Source organism: Anopheles coluzzii, chromosome 2 (genome assembly GCF_943734685.1).
Source record: "Anopheles coluzzii chromosome 2, AcolN3, whole genome shotgun sequence".
In the NCBI taxonomy this organism is placed as follows: Eukaryota; Metazoa; Arthropoda; class Insecta; order Diptera; family Culicidae; genus Anopheles; species Anopheles coluzzii.
Genome location: NC_064670.1, coordinates 45,058,759 through 45,083,334, shown reverse-complemented (window position 1 = coordinate 45,083,334; position 24,576 = coordinate 45,058,759). Strand labels below are relative to the sequence as shown.

The window sequence follows — 24,576 nt, the reverse complement described above, 5'->3', positions numbered from 1 at the left end:
GAAGACATCACAGACAGGCAAGCATTGTGGATGTGTGTGTGTGTGTGTTTGGATTTCATCATGACCCTGGTCAGCTTTCTGATGGTCACGGTCAGAAGCTGAATACCATTGTGCTGTGTGCACGATTTGAACTCTCTTAGTTTTCTACGATGCTTTTCTCGCGATTTTGTTTCTAAATTTCGGATTAAAGATTATGTAAATTTAGCATGGTTAGCCAATGTTACTTTAGTTCATGTTCATGTAGAGGAGAATCATCTGCAAACGGATTTTTTCTCGTAATTTGGTCTGTTAGACTACCACCAAAAACGCGTCGCAGACGATGTGATGTGGTGCTTAACATGCTGGTCGTCTTTGCCAACATGTTGTTCGCTAATGCGGCGGTCACGTGGTGAGATGAAATGGATCGCATCCAAAATACTGGTTGTGGGATAATTGAAATGAAAAATCCAATCGTGTCCTGTTTTTTCTAAACGTTTCCTAAGAATTCTGGCATTTTTGTGATAGCAGAAACCGATCGGTCATTTACCTTTATCTGCACACACACACCGTCAATGAACACACCACATGATGACGTGTTTTTTCGTGCGCTAGACGACCCCGATTGGCGGTCGAGCTAACGAGCATGCCACCACACACACCTTCTCACAGCAGCAGCAGCACAGAGTCCAGCTAAGGTCGATGACAAAATGGTCTACCCATGGTGGCGACTTGTCCTGTTTTTCCACCTTCTGGGACATTGTTGTAATTTAATTCCTATTGGTAAATCCATCAACGTCGGCGAAATTAAAAGTGAAAGCGTAATGGGATCGTGGGGAGGAGGAGGGGTTCGTTTGTAAGCAGGGTGCGCTCTGCGGGTCGATGAGGGCCATGGATCGTCACTTATGCTAAACAGCAGCAAGCTGCCAAACAGAAGTCAAACACCCGCACATTCTCGTCCGATGATTGCTCCATTTGGTGCGTTTGAGGCGTGTTTGTGTGTATGTGTGTGGGTGGGAGTGTAATGACTGGTATGCTGGATTACCGTCATCAATTAACATATCACATTGAGCATGCTTAGAAAAGCGGGAGCGATGCGATCGATCGAAGCGAGCTGGTTTTCACGCGTGTATACAGTATTAGCTTCGGAAAAGGGGCCCCCTATTATATAGATGGCGCATAAGGTGCCATAAAACCCAACCGGCGAAAGTAACTGGTTCGCCTATATTCGCTTCCAGTTGGGCTTACCCATTACCGACCACGAAGGAAAACTTGTTTTCATTTCGACTCACTTTCGCTGCTAGTTTACTGGGTCTCTATGATGAAGGGTGATGATGTACGCTGAATGTTAGTAGCGGCAAGCCCAAAAGCTGGCAGGTAGGAGTGTCTCTGCCTCTACGAATGGACTGTCTATGATTGAACAACAAAATTACTAGTTTCTGCGAACGAATTAGACTAGTTTCGTTATGAAATCAAGCTCAAACCCACTGCGCTCATTCGAATTGCCTGCAACTTCGTTGTAAATTGTTACGCTCAGGGATATCTTAAAGTTTTCTAATATAATCCAGGCGAATCGATATTGTTGACATATTTTTGTTCAACTCTACTTCAATTCTTCCCCTCAGCGATTGTTCCACCTCTTTATTCTACACCGGCGGTGATAAATTTAATTTTCCACTGGCCGTGTGCAGTGCAGAAGTGGGAGATGGAGACTGGAAGCTTAAAAGTTCATTATAATTTTTGCTTACATTTTATCCAATGCCCACTCAGCGTGTTTTCTCTGCAATGCCACGCCAGAACAGTTTGCGCTTTCGTGTACAGCATAAACCAAGGAGAGAGATACCACGACAAAACAATAGTTGGTTCATTATCACCCGCGACGGTGGATCCCTAGCCCCTTGGTAATTGCAATTTCCCTAGCAATTCGCGTGCAATCAGTGATCTCTTCTGGTGGTGGCGTGCTTTAATAGCGAAGGAAAGTGCTTCTAAGCTGTATTGGCCGTGGAGAATCTTTCCACATTTCAATTCTTTTTTTTCCTATGCCTGTTCCATGTTTCCATTGCTCTTCGTGAAACTCAGGATGAAGAAGGAATGTTGTTACATCTGCGGAATGTGCACTGTGCGGAGTGGAGCTTCCATCGGGTTTTAAATCAATTACTATCGGGGCGAAAGAAGCCCGGATAAGCTCCTCCAGCGAGAACGTATGAGTCTATATTTTATCTGTTTCTTTAGATTTCTAATCCCCTCACTTTTATACAAGCGAAATGTGTGATATATTTGTATACATGAAGCATAATAGCTCGAGCTCGCGTGCCCACTTTAATGAACCGTGGCTGCCTTCGTGTTTCTCCTTCTTACTCAAGATCGGTCTCCGGGAATCGAGCCCCTCACACCGGGCCTTTTTTTTAAGAGCATGCACGAGGAGGATTCACCTGTCGTGATAGGCCGGTATTGATAATTTCCTCCTGCGTGTGGTTTGTTACGGGCCCAATGGCTGTTTGGTGCTTTTTCTTTCGAGCACGAAAAAAGGTCGTCCCCGTCAACACGTTCGAAGTGATGTGGGTTGATTATCGTTGATACTAGCAAGCTTGTAATGTAAGGCCACCATGAATAGTAAATTTTCTCATTTTTAGACCAAAAGGTTTGATAAATCAAGGAAGGGAGTGAGGGTATAATTATAACTTCTGGGGAAATCGTAACCACTATTGTCTTCTCGAGGCAATACTACACAACTTTTGAAGATATCGATTGGCTTTCTGTTGCTGTAATTGTTTCTTAAAGGGTTCGTAAATGGAATTCCTTAACTGGATTCATGTTTTGTTGAACAAATGACCACTAATGAAGAAGAAATGTAGATCTAATTCGATGTTTAACTGTGATTCCCTGCGGTGTTGTGACTGTTTGTGGTCACGCTTTACTCTGAAGTCAACGTGAAGTCAGGCAAAAAGGAAATCGATGAAAATTTTCACATTGTATGTCACTTTATGAACTATGAGATTTAACGTAAGCGAATTTTATGACAACTATTGAATTTTTTCTACCACTTTTATCTTTTAGTAAATATTGTACATATGACACAGTGTTACTTATGGACGTTAAACCGATTTGAAATAATTACAAATTCCGTCATGTCAATTAATGTACAAAATAACAATTTTAAACCTTAAATCAATCCTTTAGCCAAAAAGCAAATTGTTGGATTTCTAGCAATTATCCCGCCTGCAGATGAAAATGAAAATATGTTTTAGTTGCCCTTGTTCACATTATTTGATTGTTCGACAAATCTTTTTGTTACTACATATTACGAATGATTTTCATTAATTTGTTGGTAGTTTTATGCCGTGAAGTGATTGTATTGTATGTACGTGAAAGGAGGTTGTTATATCTGTATGATGTATGTTTATTATAAATACTATTGCTAATAATACATTGATTACCGATTTGTACATTTTTCCTTTCTTTTTCTCTCTTTCTCTTTCCTTTAATGTTTTCTCTTTAATGCGCTGTTACATCGTTGTTTCGTTGTTTCTTCTACTGCATCACCTCGTCAAAAACAAACACTGTGACAACGATTCGTGTGTAACATTACCTGTATTTTTGTTTTGTTTCTGTGTGTGTGTACAAAACCAAAAACAAATTAAAACAAATTAAACAACCCTTTCTCCCAAAATGTCGTCTACCCGGTGACGACGGGGTGTGTTTCCTTGTTGATGTGGAAAACAATCGCAAAACAATATCAACAAAAACCCTTCGCGCTGCGACTGTATAAATCGAAATGTGCGTGCACACGGCCGGCTATGACGATATGACGATATGTGCACCGTACGAACAACAACGACGATACTACGCGATGGATGGTATGCAGGTGATATCGGCATATTACGACCAGAGCGGTTCGCTGGTGATGGGACCACGCACCGGAACACCGATGCGGCTCGTCAGTCCGGCCCCGCCGGTACTGGTGCCGCCCGGTGCAGCTGGACCGCGGGCTCCGCAGGCGCCCCCAATGTATCCGCCGCAGCCACAGACCGCACAGCAGAACGTCTACTCGGCCCAGAACGGATCCAATGTAGGAGGTATGTACATAGTGTTCAAAGAGACATCTCTTTCCGGAGGTGTTTATGTTATTGTTTTTTTTTTTGGTTTTTAGATTTTATTTGCAATGTACATTTTATTATATTATGTTTTGCATGTTTACTTTCACTTTATCTCAGTTAATATTAAATACAGCAACAGTGTGTGAGTCACCTGAATTTACTGAATGGTAAATCATGTAAATATGTTTAATAGGCATTTCAAAGCAAAAACCAAAACGTAGCGAACTTTTTTTTATTCATAACGCTTGATGCCGAACTGTAACTTGTAATAATATTGTATATTTGTAATCCATATTCTTTAATTTTGATAAACTGACATCATCTTGGGTTTAACTGATCTTGTTCGTAAAATAAGTTTTTGGTAAATTTAGATTTTTTTATAAAACATTAGAAGTTTCTTCGATATTAGGAATTTATTATGACCATGTAAAAGTTGACTGTTTCTACACTATATACGGGCGAGTTCAGTCAACAATGGTTCGGTCAGTAATATAGGTCAATAGTAGAAAAGCAATGAACCCCCTCCCCCCGCTGTATACAGCAAACAGCCGCCGGCACAGCTCTGAAGTTGTGGGAAAGCGGTGGCTGGCGTTTTTTTGTTGTGTTGTTCCAACGAAAGCTGCACTTGCTTTTCGCCACGCACACATACATACACACAAATAGTCACAATCGCTTTCTATCAATTGGCACGCGGTCGACCGGAGCAGGCAGGCAGCACAACCCCTTCGAAGCCATGCTGCTTTCCCTCTGTGGCAAAAAGAAAATATGCACTCGAGAATGAAGATCAAGTTTCTCTGGGTACAATTTTCCGTCAATCAGGTTGATTGCTTCGTCTGTCTCTCCGCCCTGCTCGCTACTATGCCACCGCCATTTAGACTGTCCCGGGTGTATCATCCCGGGAGGAAAGAAATCGATGTAAACTGTAAACTGTAGTTATCACTCCCGAGGGCAGCATAGGATAGCAGTGCCCTGTGTGATGGTAGTATAATTTTAAAATGGAATTATATTTTCCTTGCTGTTGCACGAGCCACCAATGACGATGATGGTGATGGTGGTGGTACATATGTGTACCACGCGCGGTGCATGTCACTTCCCAGGGGCGCAGTGTGTTCCCCTTCTAAACTTGAGTCTTCAATCGGCCGGTGAGATCATTATATCGCGGCGCCATTATTATATGGTGCTGTTGCAGTGGCTTGGACTGAATGTCTGAAAAGCTCGGGAAAGCCTTTCCGACGACGGTCTGCACTGAAGAATGAAGGGGGGGGGGGGGGTCTCCATGCATCCTCGTAGTCACTCATATTCGCGCGTTGGAAAATTGTTGAACGTGCACAGTATTAAACCGATTAATTGCGGGAGGGTCGTGCCATTTTTCCCCCCTTCTACCTTTTCCACCGAAGCTGGTGGTGGAGTGTGTAGGTAAAGTGAGTGCATTTGTTGTTGTGCTAGCATTGACACCACACTCCAGCAGGAGAGGAAACAAAGAGCATGCATGTGGGAGAAGTAGCTTTCCAAGTTAGATTGTTCAACGTTAATTGTATTTCATTAAGTTTATGATTGTAGCAATCAAAACAGCAGATAGGTGACGATGTTCAAAAAGATATATACCTCCTCTGTAACAATACATGCTGTTGTATATACACAGTGAGTGGTGTTAATAATAATGTTGCTGATTATCTGTCGTCTATCATGACATATACAAAGCCTGCCCACTGTTTTGGAGCTTTCTGCAGGCGGGAAATTTTTCACTTGCATAGTTCAAGGTTTTCGTTACTGTGAAGAAAAAAGAAAGAAAAAAAATAATTTCTCGCGCTCGTTTTTCTCTGCTTTCTCTCGGAACAATCATGATCCACAAGCTGCTCGGAAAGCTGTTTGTATGAACAAATAATCGATCAAGTAAAATAATATACTGGGCATGACTGACTAAGACAGGATTTTTACACAATGTACCGGCCAAAGATACGTTGCGTTACATCAAACCATGTTATAATTAAATAATTGTGGTTTGTAATGTTGTGCCACATATATTACAAACGAAGCCAAAAACAACACGAAACGAAGCAAATCATCATTACTTTGCTTCAAAATAATCGAATCAGAAAGCTCAACCGCGTCTTGTACCTGTTTGCACGGTTCTTTCGCAAGAAAACTCATACCACAGTAGCATAATTTTCACATTCTTCCCGGCGAGAGTGCTCTTTCAACCATGAAATTTTCCCAGTAAAGCTTCCCATTCCGTCGCGTTGTCGCTGGGTTGTGCAAACTATTCCTTACAAGAAAAAAACACCGTTGCTGTCAATTGTGCCTCGGTGAGCTTGATTGGTTTTGTTCCAGCATCACCCTTTGAGTGACAGCATTTTCTTTTCCGGCTTAACTTCACCGCAACCAAGCCTCACTAGTCGCGGCGAGTTCGTTCGCTAGTTATCGATTGCATAAAATCGATTAAAAGTTTTGTTCATTGGCAAGTGTTGCACTGATTGTTGTGCGTTTAACTGGATGGAAATCGTAATATCTATCCACGAACGACCACACCCCCGTGATTTCATCGTGACGAAATTGGTGCCTTTGCGCAGCACTGATCTGTTCCGGTTAGAAAAGGAAGCCTTAGTCTTATAGGCTAGAGCTTTCCACGAAACGTAAATTTGCCATCGACAACGGGTGTGGGTTGTTTCCGTCATTCATTGATTTGAATGGTTGTTCGTTGATTAATTCAGCCTTTTCAATAGACGGCTGGCCGGATGGCCTAATTAAGATAGCTTTTGTAAAACTGGTTAACATTAGGTACAAGAACAAAGAAGGATAATTTTTCTTTGTGATAGCTCTGTTATTGTTATGCGAAAAATACGTTTATAACTATAATAATTATTCACCAACTTTTTCAACAATAATAAAACCAATAACTAATTTCTATTCGATCGTTTTCATCCTTTTTTTTGCGAAAAATAGGACTCGGTGCCTTGAACACATCATCCCTGACCACACGGCGGGATTCGTTTGATCGCAATACATCGGCCTTCAGTCCCTCGCTGGACTATACCTCGGGTGCCTCGACCAATACGATGGCGATGAATGCGGCCGCGGCCGCAGCTACTGCCGCCGCTCGCAAGTGGCCAGTCGGTGCTGGGAACTACAGCGGTCTCGGTACGGTAGCGGCTGCCTCAGCCAGCCCGCTGGGACCGTCGCTAACGCCACCGCCGGTGTCTGGACTCGGTACGCTGGTAACGAGCCGCGCGCCAGGTGCCGAGACAAAGTACCGCCAGGTGAACCCGAGCCTCGTGCCCGGAATCTCGACCGGCAACGCGGCCATGTTTGGCTCGAACAACTGCGCCGCTCAGGCTATCCTGTCGCGGCTGTCTAGTGCAGTGGCACGCCCAACGACCGCACCTGCGCCCGCTCCAGCAGTGCCGGGAGCGGCACCAGGGCTCGACCGTCCGCCGGGCCGATCTCGCCTGCTCGAAGATTTCCGCAACCAGCGCTACCCGAACCTGCAACTGCGCGACCTTACGAATCACATCGTCGAGTTTTCGCAGGATCAGCACGGATCGCGCTTCATTCAGCAGAAGCTGGAGCGCGCCATCAGCGTCGAGAAGCAGCTCGTGTTCAACGAAATACTGGGCGCCGCCTACAGTCTGATGACGGACGTGTTCGGCAACTACGTCATACAGAAGTTCTTCGAGTTTGGCTCACCGGAGCAAAAGCAGGCTCTTGCCCAGCAGGTGAAGGGGCACGTACTGCCGCTAGCGTTGCAGATGTACGGCTGCCGGGTCATACAGAAGGCACTGGAAAGCATTCCGGCAGAGCAGCAGCAGGAGATTGTGCGCGAGCTGGACGGGCACGTGCTGAAGTGCGTTAAGGACCAGAACGGCAACCACGTGGTACAGAAGTGCATCGAGTGCGTCGATCCGGTTGCGTTGCAGTTCATCATCGACGCGTTCCGCAACCAAGTGTACTCACTCAGTACACACCCCTACGGTTGCCGAGTGATTCAGCGGATACTGGAGCACTGCACGCCCGAGCAGACGGCTCCGATTCTGGCCGAGCTGCACGCGAACACCGAGCACCTAATCCAGGACCAGTATGGAAACTACGTCATCCAGCATGTACTGGGTAGGTGGATCATTTATCCAATGCGATGCAACATTTATGAGCACGAATGTAATGGTGAGAACTGTTTTTCTTCTTTGTTTTTCACTTCAGAACACGGAAAGCCCGAGGATAAATCAGCACTCATTGCCAGTGTGCGTGGAAAGGTGTTGATTCTGTCTCAGCACAAATTTGCATCCAATGTTGTGGAAAAGTGCGTCACACATGCCACACGTGCTGAACGGGCGCTGCTTATCGAGGAAGTTTGTTCGTTTAATGATTCGTAAGTATGCCTGCAAGCAATGAAGCATACCGTTGTCTTAGAGAGTCAAATATTCGGCTTGGGATAAACATATCACATCGTTTCCCTTTTTTCTTTTCCCATTTCCAGCGGACTTCACGTCATGATGAAGGATCAGTACGCGAACTACGTGGTACAGAAGATGATTGACGTGTCCGAGCCGACGCAGCGAAAGGTGCTGCTGCATAAGATTCGGCCGCACATGAACTCGTTGAAGAAGTACACGTACGGCAAGCACATCATCGCCAAGTTGGACAAATTTACGTTAAAGACACCGAATTCGCTGGCAGGCAATGGTGCCGGTGGGTCGGGTAATGCGGCCGCTGCCTCTGCGACCGGTACAGCCGCAAATGGTACGGCTGGCTCGGCAGCCGGTGGTCCTGCTACCAACGGGACTAATGGTAGTGCAAATAGCACCACTGGTGAACTCACTGCCAATGGCCCCTCGAACGGGGCCGGTGTAAGCAACGGAGGAGGTAACGCCAATGGCGCGGGAGCCACTGCGACAGGTGGCAGTTCGGCCAGCAATGGTGCCGGTGTTCCATCGAACGGTGTGACGACTAACAGCAACACCAACGTTAGCGGCGGCAACAGCAACGGTACCAGTGCTGGCCTGCGCCCAATTGGACCGCCTACCAATGGCGTCATGTAAGCAGGTTGAAGCCCGCCGCAACGCCTGTGGTTTCGAATGGAAGACTCGCAACGACCACTGGATAATGTGTAAATACTGTACGCTATCTTCGAATATTAACCCAGAGCAAATGCGCATACACACAGCTCAGTTTTCACCACAGAGGCCAATTTTTGGGATCCGCTGTATGTTTTTTTTCTACGAGCACATGATAGGGGACCGTACTGCTGAATACGGCTATAAAAAAGTACGCATCAGACATTGTTCCTCCTTTCCTAAACCTAGGACGTAAGAATGTGTGTGATTGCTCGCATCTTTAGCCTTTTACAAGACTCATCGTAATGCATCTTCTGAGTTTGGACCAGGGATCTAACTTTATGTTATTATATTTTTCTACTACGAGCTTGAAAACGCAAATATGTTGCGCCAGTGAAATACTAAGCGAGAATCGTCAGCGATAAAAAGGGTAATCACGAATGAGAAATTAATATTCGCTTTCGAACGTATAAAGTGAAGCTACTAGAAGCAGCGCGTGTATAAGTTTTCTGTATTTTGTGTGGCCCCTCCATATATATATACATATGTTTTGTGTACATTTTTATCTCGCGTACGGTGTTAGATCTCAATTCTAGAAATGAAACGAAACAGTAGCAAACAAAATCATTCGTTCGCTTGCAACTAAACAGTGTGCGAATTTGGTGTAAGAAATGAAGTGCTACACATACAAAACAGCAACTTTGTGCATAGTTGTTTATTGATGCCTTGGTGTAAGTAGTGTATTATTTAGCGAAAAGAACAATTTCTTGCAAAAGTGATTTATAGCACTTCATTTGGCGAGATGAAATATGCAGGATGCAGGAAATCTCTGGCTATTTTCAGGTCATAGATAATCCATTTCGTTGCGTGATCGAACACACGATACAGCTAATCAGCTTCGTTTCATTGTACGTTGCAATAGTTGCGTTGATATCAGCGTTGATACCACAGGCAAATGAAATGGCATTGCGAAACCAATCGACGAACCCCTCCTTTGCAGTATATTACAATTACGGCTCATGATTAGCATGGAAATGGGGGTCCGATTGCAATTTACATTTACATGCAGGTTCCAGCTCTTGATTTAGTTGATTGTACCCACAAACCGTAGTAGTACTGAAGTTTGTACTACATACAGAATATAAAAAAAAAAAAAACAAGAGGACTGTAACTGTAAAATGCAGCGCAGTATAATGCCACGACATGTTTGTAGAGACTAAGCATATATTAATACATGTAAAACGTAATATTTATGGCAACCTAAATACGCGCACACTCGCTAAATAACACATTCAAAGTGTAGAGACAAATTGGATACCAACATCTGTTCAATGACGAGGTGAAAGTGTAAACAATGGAGCTTACTATTTGTTGTGGAAAGTGTTTCGCTGTGTCGGTAATCATGGAGCATAAATAAAACGTGGAGGGAAGGAAATTCGAATTAAATGAAGCCGTTATACAGTCTGAAGAGCTTACAGCTGCTACAAGGGATTAGGCTTGTATTGAAGGAGGCGGCCGAAGTCGCCAATATAGTTGCCAATAATGGCCATGCATTGCAAGAATGATGTTTGTCACAATGAACAAATCCAATGTGCATCTCCATCCCATCTGCATGTACTCCGAGGCGCAACATTTTGATAAAGAAAACTCTAGTATACATTTGAGGTTGATGCAGAAGTGGGTTATTCATTTACAGCGTGTAGAATATCCCGATTGTTGCAGTTGTTTAAGGGTGTTGCGACAAAACGAGCAACCGTCAAGAGAGAAAGAGAGGATTAAGTAGTGTATGAACTGCTGTAGCGTATAGTAAAAAGCAGAAGAGCAGTATCAATTATTTTTAATTATTACTAGGAAGAAGCTGGCATAGGGATCATTTTTTCAAAAACAAAAATTAAGAGAACAAAAATTAAAAAATAAGTTAGCATCCACACAAAAAGCATTGCTACGACGTGACTTTTTTTTCAAATTGAAACCAACTATCAATGACATAAATCGCGTTTGGACATACTATCCTCGACAAACGCTGGAGTGAATGCGTGCTCTATTTTGGTGGATCAAGAGTTATGCAAGTCAGACGCATAACGATGGATGAAAATTGACCGTATTTGTTAAAGAGCTAGAGCAAAATATCCATCGAGCGGTGACTTTAGAATTACTCTAGTACAGTTTTATGTAAGCAAAAGAAAAAAGAAATAATAACGGAAACCATTTACTGCCATCCCAGTCCAACGTAGTTTGTACTAATGTGCGGTCTGGTGATGTGCCGCTTTGGGCAAGCGTTTCATCTAGCTAATAGTAGAGCGTTACAGTTACATTTTCCACATACATTTACCAACTAAGGATGATGATAAAAACTCATTTCATTTATTCTTCTTACATCAGTTTCCGAAACTTGTAGAGTTTAGCCAGATTTAAGAGTTATAAAGTCGAACTTACATGAACTGTATCAATTAACAACGATAAGAAGCTCCGCTCTAGTTTAACCATTTTAATACAATAGAATTTTATCACGAAACCGTGAAGCATCTAATTAGAATATCGAACAACCCGCAGTAACAAGCAAACAGATGACTAAATATGTGAAGTATTTCTTATACTTTTTTTTCCTCGTCAACTTGCCGGCGTCATGCTTGAAAAAGGAGGGAGTTTTCTGGTTCATAATAGTAATATACCTATCAAACCCCGTGAGCGGAATGGATAGTTTCTACATAAAAGAACATAATCGTACGTTTGATAAATGGAGTAACTGTACTATTTTTAAGCACTTTGCGTATAGTCCTAGTTCTCTCACCATAGTGATAGTACGTAATTAAAAAAAAAACGAATATAGCGCTATAATGGTACAGAAAACTAACACTATTGATTGCAACTGACTCGCTAAGATGAGAACACGATAATTGAGGCAGATTTTCTTAGCTATGTTGGCACAGAAAGGATGGAGAAGAACGCGCCTCATCCAAGACTGGAGTTACGTAAGAACCGTGAATTTTAACGCAAATTTAGCGAATGAACAAGTAACAACTTCTACGTGTGTGGTGGCAAATGTTAGGCATCCTCGCATTTGTTTCAAACTGTCCCGTGGGTTTTGTATGAATATGAGTTAGATTGTCCTTTGTATGAAATATGCTAACTTTTTTTTTTGCATCAAAAGTAGCATAAACAATTTTTAAATTGCAATTAGCTGAACAGATAATGTTTAAACGTATTAAAATTAATTATACGAAATACTTAGTAAAATATTTTCCTTTTATGGATATTCAGAGCAAAATTGGTTCCTTCATGGTAATGCTTGAATTATATTTTTCAATATTCAAAAATGTTATTGGAGCATAAAGCATAGAGGTGAATCGTGTTTTGCTAAGCGGAAAAAATACCATTACAGTAGAAAAAGGATTTTTTGGCTCTAATTATGTTCGTTCATAGTAACAGGATCGCGGATATTTGCAACACAACCCGTTGAACTATTAAGCATGCAGTTGTACATTCAAGAAGTGGTGGGATAGAACACCTAACTGAATGGGTTTTAGATGCTGCTTTAAAATGAATCTATAAATATATATATATATAAATATATAAAGAAAATATTTGTGCTATGTTAAATCAATTATGAACAGTGAAAATAACTATTGTGGGCTTGTAGCAATGTCTCACGACTATATACATATTCCTCATAATGGATAGACTTTCTTAGAAACGATTTTCTAGACTTTAATATAAAAAACTGGTTAAAAACCTGTCACAGGACAGTGGAAAAAAGTAACAAAAACATTAAACACCTGGATTGACCGATGGAAAATGATCATATTTAAAAAGGAAAAAAATTAGGAGAACAGATAATGAGCTACGAAGATGACATAGAAATGCGTCACTGAAACGTTTGAAACCGAACTCTACCGAACTTGGTATATAAACATGTCCTTCCATTTGTTTCGTTTTCTTTGTACACACAAACACGTTCAATGCAGGCATTATGAGTTGATTAAACCATTTTAGCGAGTCCGTACGGAGAAACGAATGTTGTAAACATTTGTGACCATGAAACAGGCGATCTGAAAAACAAAAACTGGTGTGTGTGTGTGTGTGTGCACACGACAAACGATCAATTTGTATATCGCTGTACAAAATTTATATAGTTATTTTATACTACCTACCCTACCGGAAACTCAGAACCCAACACAGAGACATTTCTTGTAAAAGTGCGGCAATTGACAAACTCACACCATCGTACGAAAACGTACGAACAAACTCAAATGGCCCGTATGCAAATCATGATGAATCACAGCAGCATCAAGCCGAATCAAAATCACCACACAACCATTACAAAGTAAAATAGATCTCGCGCATGAAGACCGACAGTATCGGGAGTATATGTGGTCGAGGCGTAAATTCTTAAAATTTTAATCAATTTGCCAGCAGTTCAATAGATGAGATTGACAAAGCGCGCGTGTATGGGTGTGCGTAAAGGAGAAGCATTTTGAATAGTGTTTGATTGTACATTAGAATTCTTAGATACACAAAAAAAAAAAATAAGAAAAACCAGTTGTAGAAATCCTTCGTAAATATTACAAAATGCATCCAACTTGCGTTACAGAGAAGCGTAGAAACGATATTTATAAGGTGTGTACGCGTGTGTGTGTGTGCGTGTGTGAGTTCGTGACCTTTATGCAAAAGTGTCTAGGTGGAAAAGAGAAAACGGTGAAACTACAGCTACAGTATCCAGGTTGAGTAGAATAATAGAAAAGACCTCACGAAAATGACAACCCAAACTTCTCAAGACCAATTGATGGGAACGGTTTAAAAAGTGTGTATAATTCTCTGTACAAACCACCAAAAGAGCACTTATATATAAAGAAAAGTACGCAATGTCTGCAGAGTAAATAGTGGTAAAAAAAAAATATGGCGAAACACCATAAATCGATTCAGCAATGCAAATATCAGGAGAGCAAAAGCAGAAACAGAGAGCATGAACCATTCTAACACGAAACCCCAATAGCGATCAATCGAAAATAGAAGCCAATGTAAATACAACAATATCCACACTGCGCGAAGAGGCGCGTACATTTTGTGTGAGACGTTGGACTGAACATACATACTACACGAGATAAGAAATAATACCCACAATACACGCAATACCACCTCCAAAAACTGGACTGTACTACAAACACATGTCACATGGAATAGAAGAACAGAAACACAACTTTCCACCACTGAGTAGGGGAAAAGACACTCGCATACCCCCCAAAAACATAGGAATGTGTAAAAAGAAAAACCTTGTGAAAAATCTAGAAAAATCGCCACTACCATCACTACAACAACCACCACCACCACCACCACCACCAAGACGACCCTTGAAGATCACTTTTATACATTCTTACCACACACGCCGGAAGTTTAAGAGAAGAGACGTGTAAAATTGTGCTGTACAAATAATAGAACACAAACCCAGGGGAGGAGGATGTGGGACGAAAAAAAAACCGCTATCAAGTGTTCTTCTCAGGTTAGATTTGTTTTCTCTATAATGATGGGAGGAGTGAAGGGAAGGGCATAGGAATGTAAAGAACAAAACTCGCTCTGCACCACGTGTGTGTGTGTGTCTGCTGTCGACTTTACACCGATTGCGCAAGGCTTGTTAACACCGGGAATGACGGGGTTTTGGGTTAGGTGAGCAAGGTAGTCAAAAAGGGTGGGAAAATACAGAACACGTGAGTAATGGAAGCATGGTCTAACAAGCTTAGAATCACTTTGTAAAAAATATGTAATTTTTGTTGTACAATTCAACTAAATAGGGGAAAAATTATGGCGCCTGAAGAGAAGAGAATGTGTAATCTAGACCAGACCAAATGACTCGGGAAAAGATAGTACATATAGGTTCACAGTATTGCATTTCATTTAATTTCAATTTTGCCCACACAATGAGTTAAAATCATTACGTTGTACAAATTATTCTTACGAACCTCTAAAAAGCTGTGTTCGTTTGTTGTTTTATGACTGTAAAATTAATCGATTCCAAGACAAATGTAAACTAATGAGTTTGGGCTTTGATAGCAAGGGAAGGAAATTAATCTAAGTTAAGAAGACCGCACTCTTCCTCTCTTAATCGTTCTCATTCTCTTCAGGATGCCTGTTGCTGTTCATAGACCATTTGGGAAAACTGCATGTACTGATGCTGAGTTGTTGTATAACTTCATCGTTTGATTGTTTTGTTTAGCTAAGCCCAGAAAAGAAGCGAACGATTACAACACTAACCCACACACACACACACCAGCTATAATGCGGGACATTTTGTGAAAATTTGTACAAAAATCATCATCTCCACTAATAACAACAAGCCGGCAACGACTGGCTCGAAAGGTGGCGGGAAAGCGGAAAAACCACATACACACACTCACACAGCCCAAAAAAGAATGTAAACATCTATGTGTCCAAAACACACATTAGCCACCCCTAAAACAGTGCTTCGCTTCTACCCTCTACAATATGACCTGCCTTCATCCTCGGAAATCGTGTGATATGTACAGTGAAAGTGTGTAACATAACAAAAGTGAGAAATTCGGATTCTCCTACAAACAAGAGGAACGAAACTGGCAGTGAATGTGCAAAATGAAAAACATATGCATTTTATGACAAAAGTTCTTTTTTTCTCGCTTTTAAAAAGAGGTTTAACAGACCAAATCAGCAGTCTCGCTATTCCTCTGTCTTAAGCAAAAGTCCTCCGAAAAGGACGCGCAGTGTCTTGCAAACTTCAAAAATTCGATGGGCTTTCATCTCTGTACTTTATTAAACAGTGGAAAAACGTGATCCCAACACGCTGTGGTAAAGCCGCTTTCCCCCGACCATTAAGAATCCGTTTGTTGGCTGGTTTGCTCCTGTGTGTAAAGATTAACAGTCGCTCCCCTCCCCCCAGTGCAAATACGGCGACATTTTGTATAAATTGTTTTTAACTGTAAAAAAAAAAGTGAAAGGAAACACTAACACATACAATTCATAACAAAAATCTGCGCAAAATATACCCCCCCCCACCTCCCCCGCTCCCTGCAGCGCCCTACCACTACCCCGCAAACAGGCAAAGAACAAAGTCCCAAGAATTAGAATCTTTTATCTGGTGTATTGTAAATTTAAAGAAAATAAGTGGGTGAAACGATTAAACGAAGCAGCATTGAAATTGGCATTGAAATTCTGCAACCACAACAACCACACGATCTGTGATTTTTTTCTACTTGAACTGCAAGACACGCCAGCAATGCTACATAATCTACCACCCTTTTCCTTCCACCTTATCCTCCGCTCCTATCCAGCAAAGCTCTCACACCTCGAATCCTTCCCGCGTACCCAGGTCCAACTTCGGGTCCAATGTTTCGATACGAAAAAAGAAAGGATTATCGGCACAACATCCAAGGAAAACAGACACTTGTGGGAATGGGAGGCGCGTCCTCCGTTGATTGTAAAATCGTGTAATTGTTGTGTAAAATTTGCCTACTGCTCTAAATTGCATTGCTTGTAAAGTGTACATTCGCAAACTAAAATTAAAACTTTTATTTTATCGTGACGATGTTCCACTCTTAGTTAGATACCTTCCGATTCAGATCGAGAGATCAACTACAAGCACTTCAATAACGTTCAACACGGAACGAATTATTTGAAATAGAAAAGATCCCTACTCTGTTATTAGTGTTGTTCTATTTTAACGCTGTTAAATGCAAAAATATCCTCTGTTTTTCTCTTCAACGTTTATCTCTCTCTCTCACTACCTCTGTACATTAGGACACTAACGCTCCACTTTTGTATTAAAATTCATCTCCCTCCCTCTCCCCGCAAATCAACAAGTGTACTTCTTATAAGAGCTAGAACGACTCATGAAAAAGAAGAAAAGTGAAAGGTTAAGGGGCATAACAGAGAACAACTGATCTTCGTAATGGAGCGACAAACAGCATACATATTGAAAAAAGAAGAGACAAGTAAAACTAAAGCAACACCTACAAAAAGATGGTAGGATACAAAGCATAAAATTATGCGAAACATGCAAAACCTAAAACCCTGACACAACGCGCAATGTTAAGACAAGAATGAAATGGAAGTGTGAAAATGGAAAAGAGAACGAAAGAGAAAAAGTTGTAGAAAAAACAAATTTAGCTTGAGCTAATGTAATAAAAGAGACAACAGGAAGGAGAAAACAGAAAAGAACGTATAAAGTATAAATATGTCACCGAATAAACACAGCAAAAATACAGTGTATTGAAAAAGAAAGGAAAGCTACATGAAAATGAAAGCGAGGTCAAACAACAACTGTAAATGAAAAATAAAACACAAGTTGCAATATTAAATCCGACAAAAGATAACGAATTGCGTAAAAACAACTCACAACACACAATGGAAATTTATCAGAGATTAAATTAAAATTACCTTATAAAAATGTTCATACAAGATTTTTGTTAAGACCTTCTGCATGATACTGCAGCACGTTTGACACAAGTGAAATTGAACGTATTTCGTTTATTGAAATTGATTTTTTTTTCTTAGCTAATTTAGTAAGTTTTGCATAGTTTTTTTTTCGTTTTGTGTAACTTATCTTCATTTTTTTGTATTTTTACAATTCAATGATTGTGTATCCGTACGAATTTAGTTATTTACATCGTGGTAGCATTTTTCTATTAGAACGACATATATTGTGGAGGTGCACAGCGTATGCAAACACGTTTTGCTATCCAATACTTGGGACACCTGTCGTTTATGTGTATGTGTGTGTGTGTGTGTGTAGGAGTGTGCACGCTAGCATGTTTTGGGTGTGTGTTTGTTGTTTTATGTTTTTAATCGTGTTGTCGTTTTTCATTTTGAAATTGAACCAGTTTTAGCGAGTGTTTCAATCATCCATCGTGTATAACCTATCGATTTTAGAAGCAACTCTGAGTAAATAAAACGACGCAACCAGCAACAGAAATAGAGAATAAAAAGAGAAAATACAAAACGATCAACAATTGCGTTTGAAGAATGGAAATACAGCAAACAGAATAAAAAGAAGAGAAAAAGAGGAAGCAAAAACATATGCGACTATGAACAAACAACACAAACATAATGAAGCATAAGGAACACACACTCACACACGGCTATAAATAATTATAAAAACAACATATAAATATGAAAGTAATATTAATTTGAACATAACTATAAATATTATAATACTATCAAACAAATAAATTTTCTGTAACATTGAAGAAATAATAATCCTTTTGCTGTTTTCGTTCAGCTTATTTTCCATTGAATAATCGTGATGTATCACACGTTTGTTGGCTTCATCGGTCAATGTGTCATCGTGGCCTCAGTGGCTAACGCATCGTATTTTGCAATTTTGCCTATCACGGCTCAGGATTGTTCATCTTATCAATCGTACGCATGGAATCAATCTCGTAGCTATTCCATTTCCAGAAGTGATCTTTGATCAATTCAAGTTTTGAAAATGATACCAAAAGAAAAATCAAACCAAATAGGGTCTTATAACGATCTTATCACTGACTATATGGTATCTGGGAACTGTTTTCGTTCCTATCCATGCTCAACAGATGATAATGGACCAAGGATATGTCCCCAAACCTATCGAGCTGGAGAAACTGATAACCAATCCTGTTCCTGGAAGTTGTGTTAGAATTGATTTATGTTCAACAACTGGGGACAAGTTCCCGTTTAGGAACACAGTGTTGTAATCCTATGCAGTGCTGCAGAATGTCACTGTGAATGTCATAACTAAATCTGACTGAAGCAAAATCCATGTCAGTGTCACGTACTCAATTGTGATAATGAGAGGTGATGCTTAAACAGTTGGTGTGTCCAATACATGTTTGGTGATATTTTAGCAACCAACGCTTGATCAGTCACTTTGTCGTGACTTTTTTTATTATGATCAGTTCTCCAATATGTCATTGACATCGTCATGACAAATTCCGTTTGAAACGAAATCCATGTCAGTGTCACGAGCTCCACTGTGATGATCAGAGATGAGACTCAAACAGTTGTTGCGACCATCACATGCTTGGTGACATTTGCTGTGGTCATCAAATCCCTTGGCCTGAATCAGCCAAATCTTGGGGTCTCATTGTTTGCGTGGAACTCTTGGTCAATCACTTGGTCTCCACAGATTCTGACGATGATCATCACGATATCACGGAAGATATGCGGTCCGTTCCAGTGGTCCCAAGCAACAAAACGAACATGTTTTCTCGCTGTGTTTGACCCGACATACCATCAAACCACATACAGCTAGAAAGCATGTCCATTTTGTTGCTTGGGACCACAATCCAAGTATATTTCAAGAATTTCATGATTATCACCGATAAAAAATGTCGCGACCAAGTGTGTGACCAAGTTGCTAAACAAAATATCACCGAGCATGTGATTGGTCCACCAACTTTTTGAGTCTCACCTCTGATCATCTCAGTTGTGTACGTGAGCTGATTTGAGCTTCGTTCCAGTCATGAGTTTTGGTGGCATTTGGCAGCACTGTTCACAGCCAGAAAAAATCATGATTTTGGTTGCGTCGGCATTAAGCTCAGCTTATCAGTCATCTGACTGATCTGGATTAACTTTGCTTGTCGCGTTTGGCATGCCATGACGCACTTTAATTGAGTATCAGCAATGAACATCAAGCAATCAAGGATATGTTCATTGATTTCGGTGGTGATTATCCCGTGATTTTCAAGACATTTTGCAACACTGCTCCTATGTCAGTTCAAAAACTAGATTTGTTATCAATCTCGATATTGGAAATTCTTTCTAACTAATCACGAACCAACAACTAATCCGGAACCTAGTTCCAGAAACAGAAACTAAATTTATCTCATTTTTAGGAGCTTTACACAAACCTGATCTTGTCCTAGATAAAATTTCGTTCGAGTTACTAAGTTATAGTGAGGATCTTCCTCTCTCCTCGTACAATGCGAGAGCAAGTGTGCGTAAAACCGAACGTGTACCTCCAATCGTCGTGACCGGCACATCTGTAGGCGATGCCCATCGTAAAATAACTAGTGTTGGTGTAGTTAATTACACAACAAATACTACCGTGAAAGGTATCGTAGTGCATGCTACAAACACGAGTGGCTTTCGTAAAATAATCGAGGAGTTCAAAAAAATTTCGACGCACTGCTACACACATCAGCTTGATGACGAAAAAACCACAAACATTGTCATCTTTGGCCTCCCAGATTATCCTTTGGAAGAAATCCAAACAGCACTGGAAGAAGTGCATGTAAAACCAACGGCGATAAAAAAATTGCAGATTCGTAGAAAGAAATTCGACGATCAGATTTTTTTAATATTATACATCTACAAGCGGGCCAATGCAGTGTCAAAATTGCCAGCGTTATGGTCACGGTAACGCAAACTGCCACCGCCCACCTGTGTGCGTGAAATGCGCTGGTTCACACGCATACAAATCCTGTCCGCTTAGCGTAACTACTACTAGCCCAGACGGTAAAATAGCGCCGACAAAGCTGCGCTGCGCTAATTGCGGTGACCACCACACGGCCAATTATTCAGGCTGTCCTACACGTGTAAGCATAACTAAAGCAACTAAAGCGCCACCTAAGACGAAAGAATTCAAATACAACGAAAACAGTTTCCCCTCAATAGGAAATCCGCCCAAGCCAAGCCAAGTGCCGATTAACTATTCAAATGTGTTCAATTCAAAGAAAAAGACTTCTGCAGGAGATTTCGACATATATTTTGAAGAAATATGCCAAATTGTCGAAGACGTATTTACACATTTAAGCGAATGTCGCAACAAAAAAGATTTAATTTCCGTAATAGTACAGATAACATCAAAATATTGTTTCTCCAATGGCAAATAAAAAGGGTTTAAAATCATGTATTGGAATGCCACTGGCATAGCCAGCAAACAACATAAATTTTTCAGTTTCATGGATGCAAATAAGATACAAATAGCAGCTCTGAATGAAACATTCCTTAAATGTAATATGCGTTTTTCACATTGCAATTATATTATACATAGACTAGATAAAGAAACTACAACAAAAGGTGGTGTAGCTATAGTAGTGAGTAAAAATATCACCCATAAATTACTTCCTTCATTCAAATTAAAATCACTAGAAGCCATAGGCATACAGTTACAAACTGATAGAGGAAAAATAAGTATAATATCAGTATATAATCCTGGAGCAAACAGAGATTGTGAGAGTTTTAAAGCAGACGTTAACCTATTGAGTACTATCCCAAACAGTTATTTCCTTTGTGGCGACTTTAACGCTAGACACGGCAATTCCATATGCCAAAGTGCAAATCGGATGGGAAAAACCCCTTTTTGAAACTTTACAAAGAGGAAATTTTTCGATTCACCATCCACATAATCCTACATACTTTCCCAGTGATGAAAATCGAAACCCATCTACTATTGATCTCGTTCTCACAAACAATTTACACCAGATAACATCACCACGAACAATAACCGAATTTACATCCGACCATCTTCCGGTTATCTTTGAAATTTCCTTTACCAATAGCTTTAAACCATGTGGCAACAGTATTACAAACTACTCCAAAGCAGATTGGACAGGGTATCAAAAATACATTTCCCAACACATAGAGCTGTCAAACTTGAATTTAGCTAAAATTAACACTGAAAATCAAATTGATCTCATGGTAGCCTATTTTTCTAAACTAATCAGCACTGCACATAGCAAATTTGTACCACTAACTAAAATAGACCGATATAAATTATTAATCCCTGAGGCTACACTAAATAAAATGAAATACAGAAACCAATTAAGGCGCCGATGGCAAAGAAATAGGTGGAACCATGCTTTAAAAAATGTGTACAAAACATTAGCAAAACAAGTTGAAGATGAAATATCCCTGATCAGAAACAATCCTTGGTCTACCAACTTAGAAAAAATGAACAAAACACGTAATAATACTAGACTATGGAGATTTGTTCTGATCATGAATGGAGACAGTAAAACTATACCCCCAATTAAAGAACATGGAAATTTCTTACTAACAAATCCTGAGAAATGTGAAGCCTTAAAAGCTCACTTTGAAAACGCTGTGGTATTGTTAGCGTTTTCAAAGTGAGCTTACAAACAAAAAGCTCTCAGGAGCGCTTAGTTAAAAAAACACTTGATGAATTCAACAACTTTCACTCCTTACCAGCTATCTTAGATAAAGAATTAATCAAACCAAAAAAAAACTTTGTCAAATAATTAAGAAACTACAATCAAAAAAATCAGTAGGTATTGATAACATTAATAACACAGCTATAAAGAAAATACCGATGCAGGGAATAATTTACTTGACATTTATCTTAAATGCATGCTTAAAATTATGCTACTTCCCTAATGATAAAACCACAAAGGGAAAATAAAAAGTCAACAGGATTAGCATTATTAGACCTAGAAAAGGCCTTTGATACGGTTTGACATGAAGGATTGTTACCCGGCGCTCTAGCAGCAATCGAACACGACATCGTACATGAAAAATGTATGGGATTTGACATGTTCGATTTGTTGGTTATCAAATCGAACATGTCAAATCCCATACATTTTTCATGTTCGATGTCATGTTCGATTGCTGCTAGAGCGCTGCCTTATTCAAACTTGTATCCTTCAATTTTCCTCCAAATCTAATTCGACTTATCACTTCATTTCTCAAAACGCGAACAGGCTCGGTTCACATAAATAATTTTACCTCCACACCTTTCTACCGTTATTCCAAAAATGAAAAATGTCAAACAATACTCTTTTGCCGATGACTTTGCGATTAGTTCCTCTGCCAAATGACCAAGAACGATAATAAAAAGCCTTAACAAAGGACTAAATGAGTATGCAAGATATTGCAAAACATGGAAGCTGAAATTAAATGAATCTAAAACTGAAGCTATTTTTTTCTCGCGTTGCACAAGTAGAAGAAAATTGCCAGATAGAAAATTAAACATACTAATAATGAAGTGAAATGGAAAAATTAAATTAAATATTTGGGGGTTACACTCGACAAAAGGTTAACATTCAAAAAACATATTGAAAAATAGAATACTCTCTGCAACAAAAACCTCATTATCTCTATTTAGCTTTACTAGCAGGAAATCAAAATTAAACTTAAAAAATAAGCTTTTGCTTCATAAACAAATCCTAAGACGTATATTATTATATGCATACCCAGTTTGGGGAAAAAGTGCCTCTACACACTTAAAGAAAATCCAAGTGTTCCAAAACAAATTTCTTAAACGAATTCTTAATTTACCACTTTGGCATAGTACTAGTGATATTCATCTGAGAACAAATATGATAAAAATAATACAATATGCTGATCTACTTTTAGAAAAGTATAAAACAAATTGTACGTCCAGCCCGTGGCGATCTGTAAATAGGCTATATTAAAGTAAATAGACCAATAAATTTATGTAACAGGTTGGCTGATAAGTCCCCGGTCTGACACATAGATGGCGCCGCTAGTATTAAATGCATATTATTTTTATATAGTACCAACCTTCAAATGATTAGTGTTGTGATATGTTGCCCTACTCAACAACGGCCAACAACGCGGAAAGGGTTTAAGCTTACGATGTAGGTAAAAACCGTGTATTCACTGATAATGTCGTTGCCCTTCTGCCTGCCCGTACCGAGTGCCCGACCGCCGCTCGGTTCCCGCTTGATGCCCTCTCATTCTCCCGAGAGACCCGACCTCCTACACTCACACATCACACGAAGACCCTTGCCTGTCGTCGGTGAGTGGCCTAATGTGTTAGGCAGGTTGGGCCATAACAATTAGTGTCAAAATTTGACGTCTGTATGTCATTTAGTTTGTGAGACAGAGCGTCTTTTGTCAAGCAACTTTTGTCCGGCCCCATATGAAGAAGAAAAAAGTGTTGTTCCACCAAGACACACCACGGCCACAAGTTATTGAGAACGATGGCAAAAAATCATGAATTGGGCTTCGAATTGCTTCCCCGCCCACCGTATTCTCCAGATCTGGCCCCCAGCGACTTTTTCTTGTTCTCAGACCTCAAAAGAATGCTCGCAGGGAAAAAATTTGGCAATGAAGAGGTGGTCGCCGAAACTGAGGCCTATTTTGAGGCAAAACCGAAGGAGTACTACCAGAATGATATCAAAAAATTGGAAGGTCGTTATAATCGTTGTATCGCTCTTGAAGGGAACTATGTTGAATAATAAAAACGAATTTTGACAAAAAATGTGTTTTTCTTTGTAAGACCGGGGACTTATCAGCCAACCTGTTAATAGAGGAAAGATTAGTGTAGATAAGGTTGAGGCTAGATTCTCTTTCGTTATCATTTTTTCTTAGACTATAAGTCCTTAATGTGACCAGGGTTTTTTCATGACGTGTAAACTGTAAAATTTATCCAGTATATTGGTAAAAGCCTCTGTAATGTAATGGGATGGCTCCTATTCCGACACGTCCTCGTCGTGCAGAGTGGTAACATGTGCCTCCATATATCCTAG

General features: G+C 40.3%; 1 protein-coding gene across 2 annotated transcripts in view; it reads left to right on the top strand.

Annotated features, from left to right (window-relative positions):
• LOC120953846 (maternal protein pumilio) overlaps positions 1-18,340 on the top strand; it is a 147,179-nt gene extending 128,839 nt beyond the window's left edge. For both annotated transcript variants that reach the window (XM_049607773.1, XM_049607772.1), the window contains exons 10-13: positions 3,842-4,052; positions 7,017-8,177; positions 8,268-8,436; positions 8,545-18,340. In XM_049607773.1, coding sequence (XP_049463730.1) covers positions 3,842-4,052; positions 7,017-8,177; positions 8,268-8,436; positions 8,545-9,106 — 2,103 coding nt within the window. In that variant the 3' untranslated portion in view covers positions 9,107-18,340. The remainder of the gene's footprint in view (positions 1-3,841; positions 4,053-7,016; positions 8,178-8,267; positions 8,437-8,544) is intronic.
• The last annotated feature ends 6,236 nt before the right edge of the window (positions 18,341-24,576 follow it).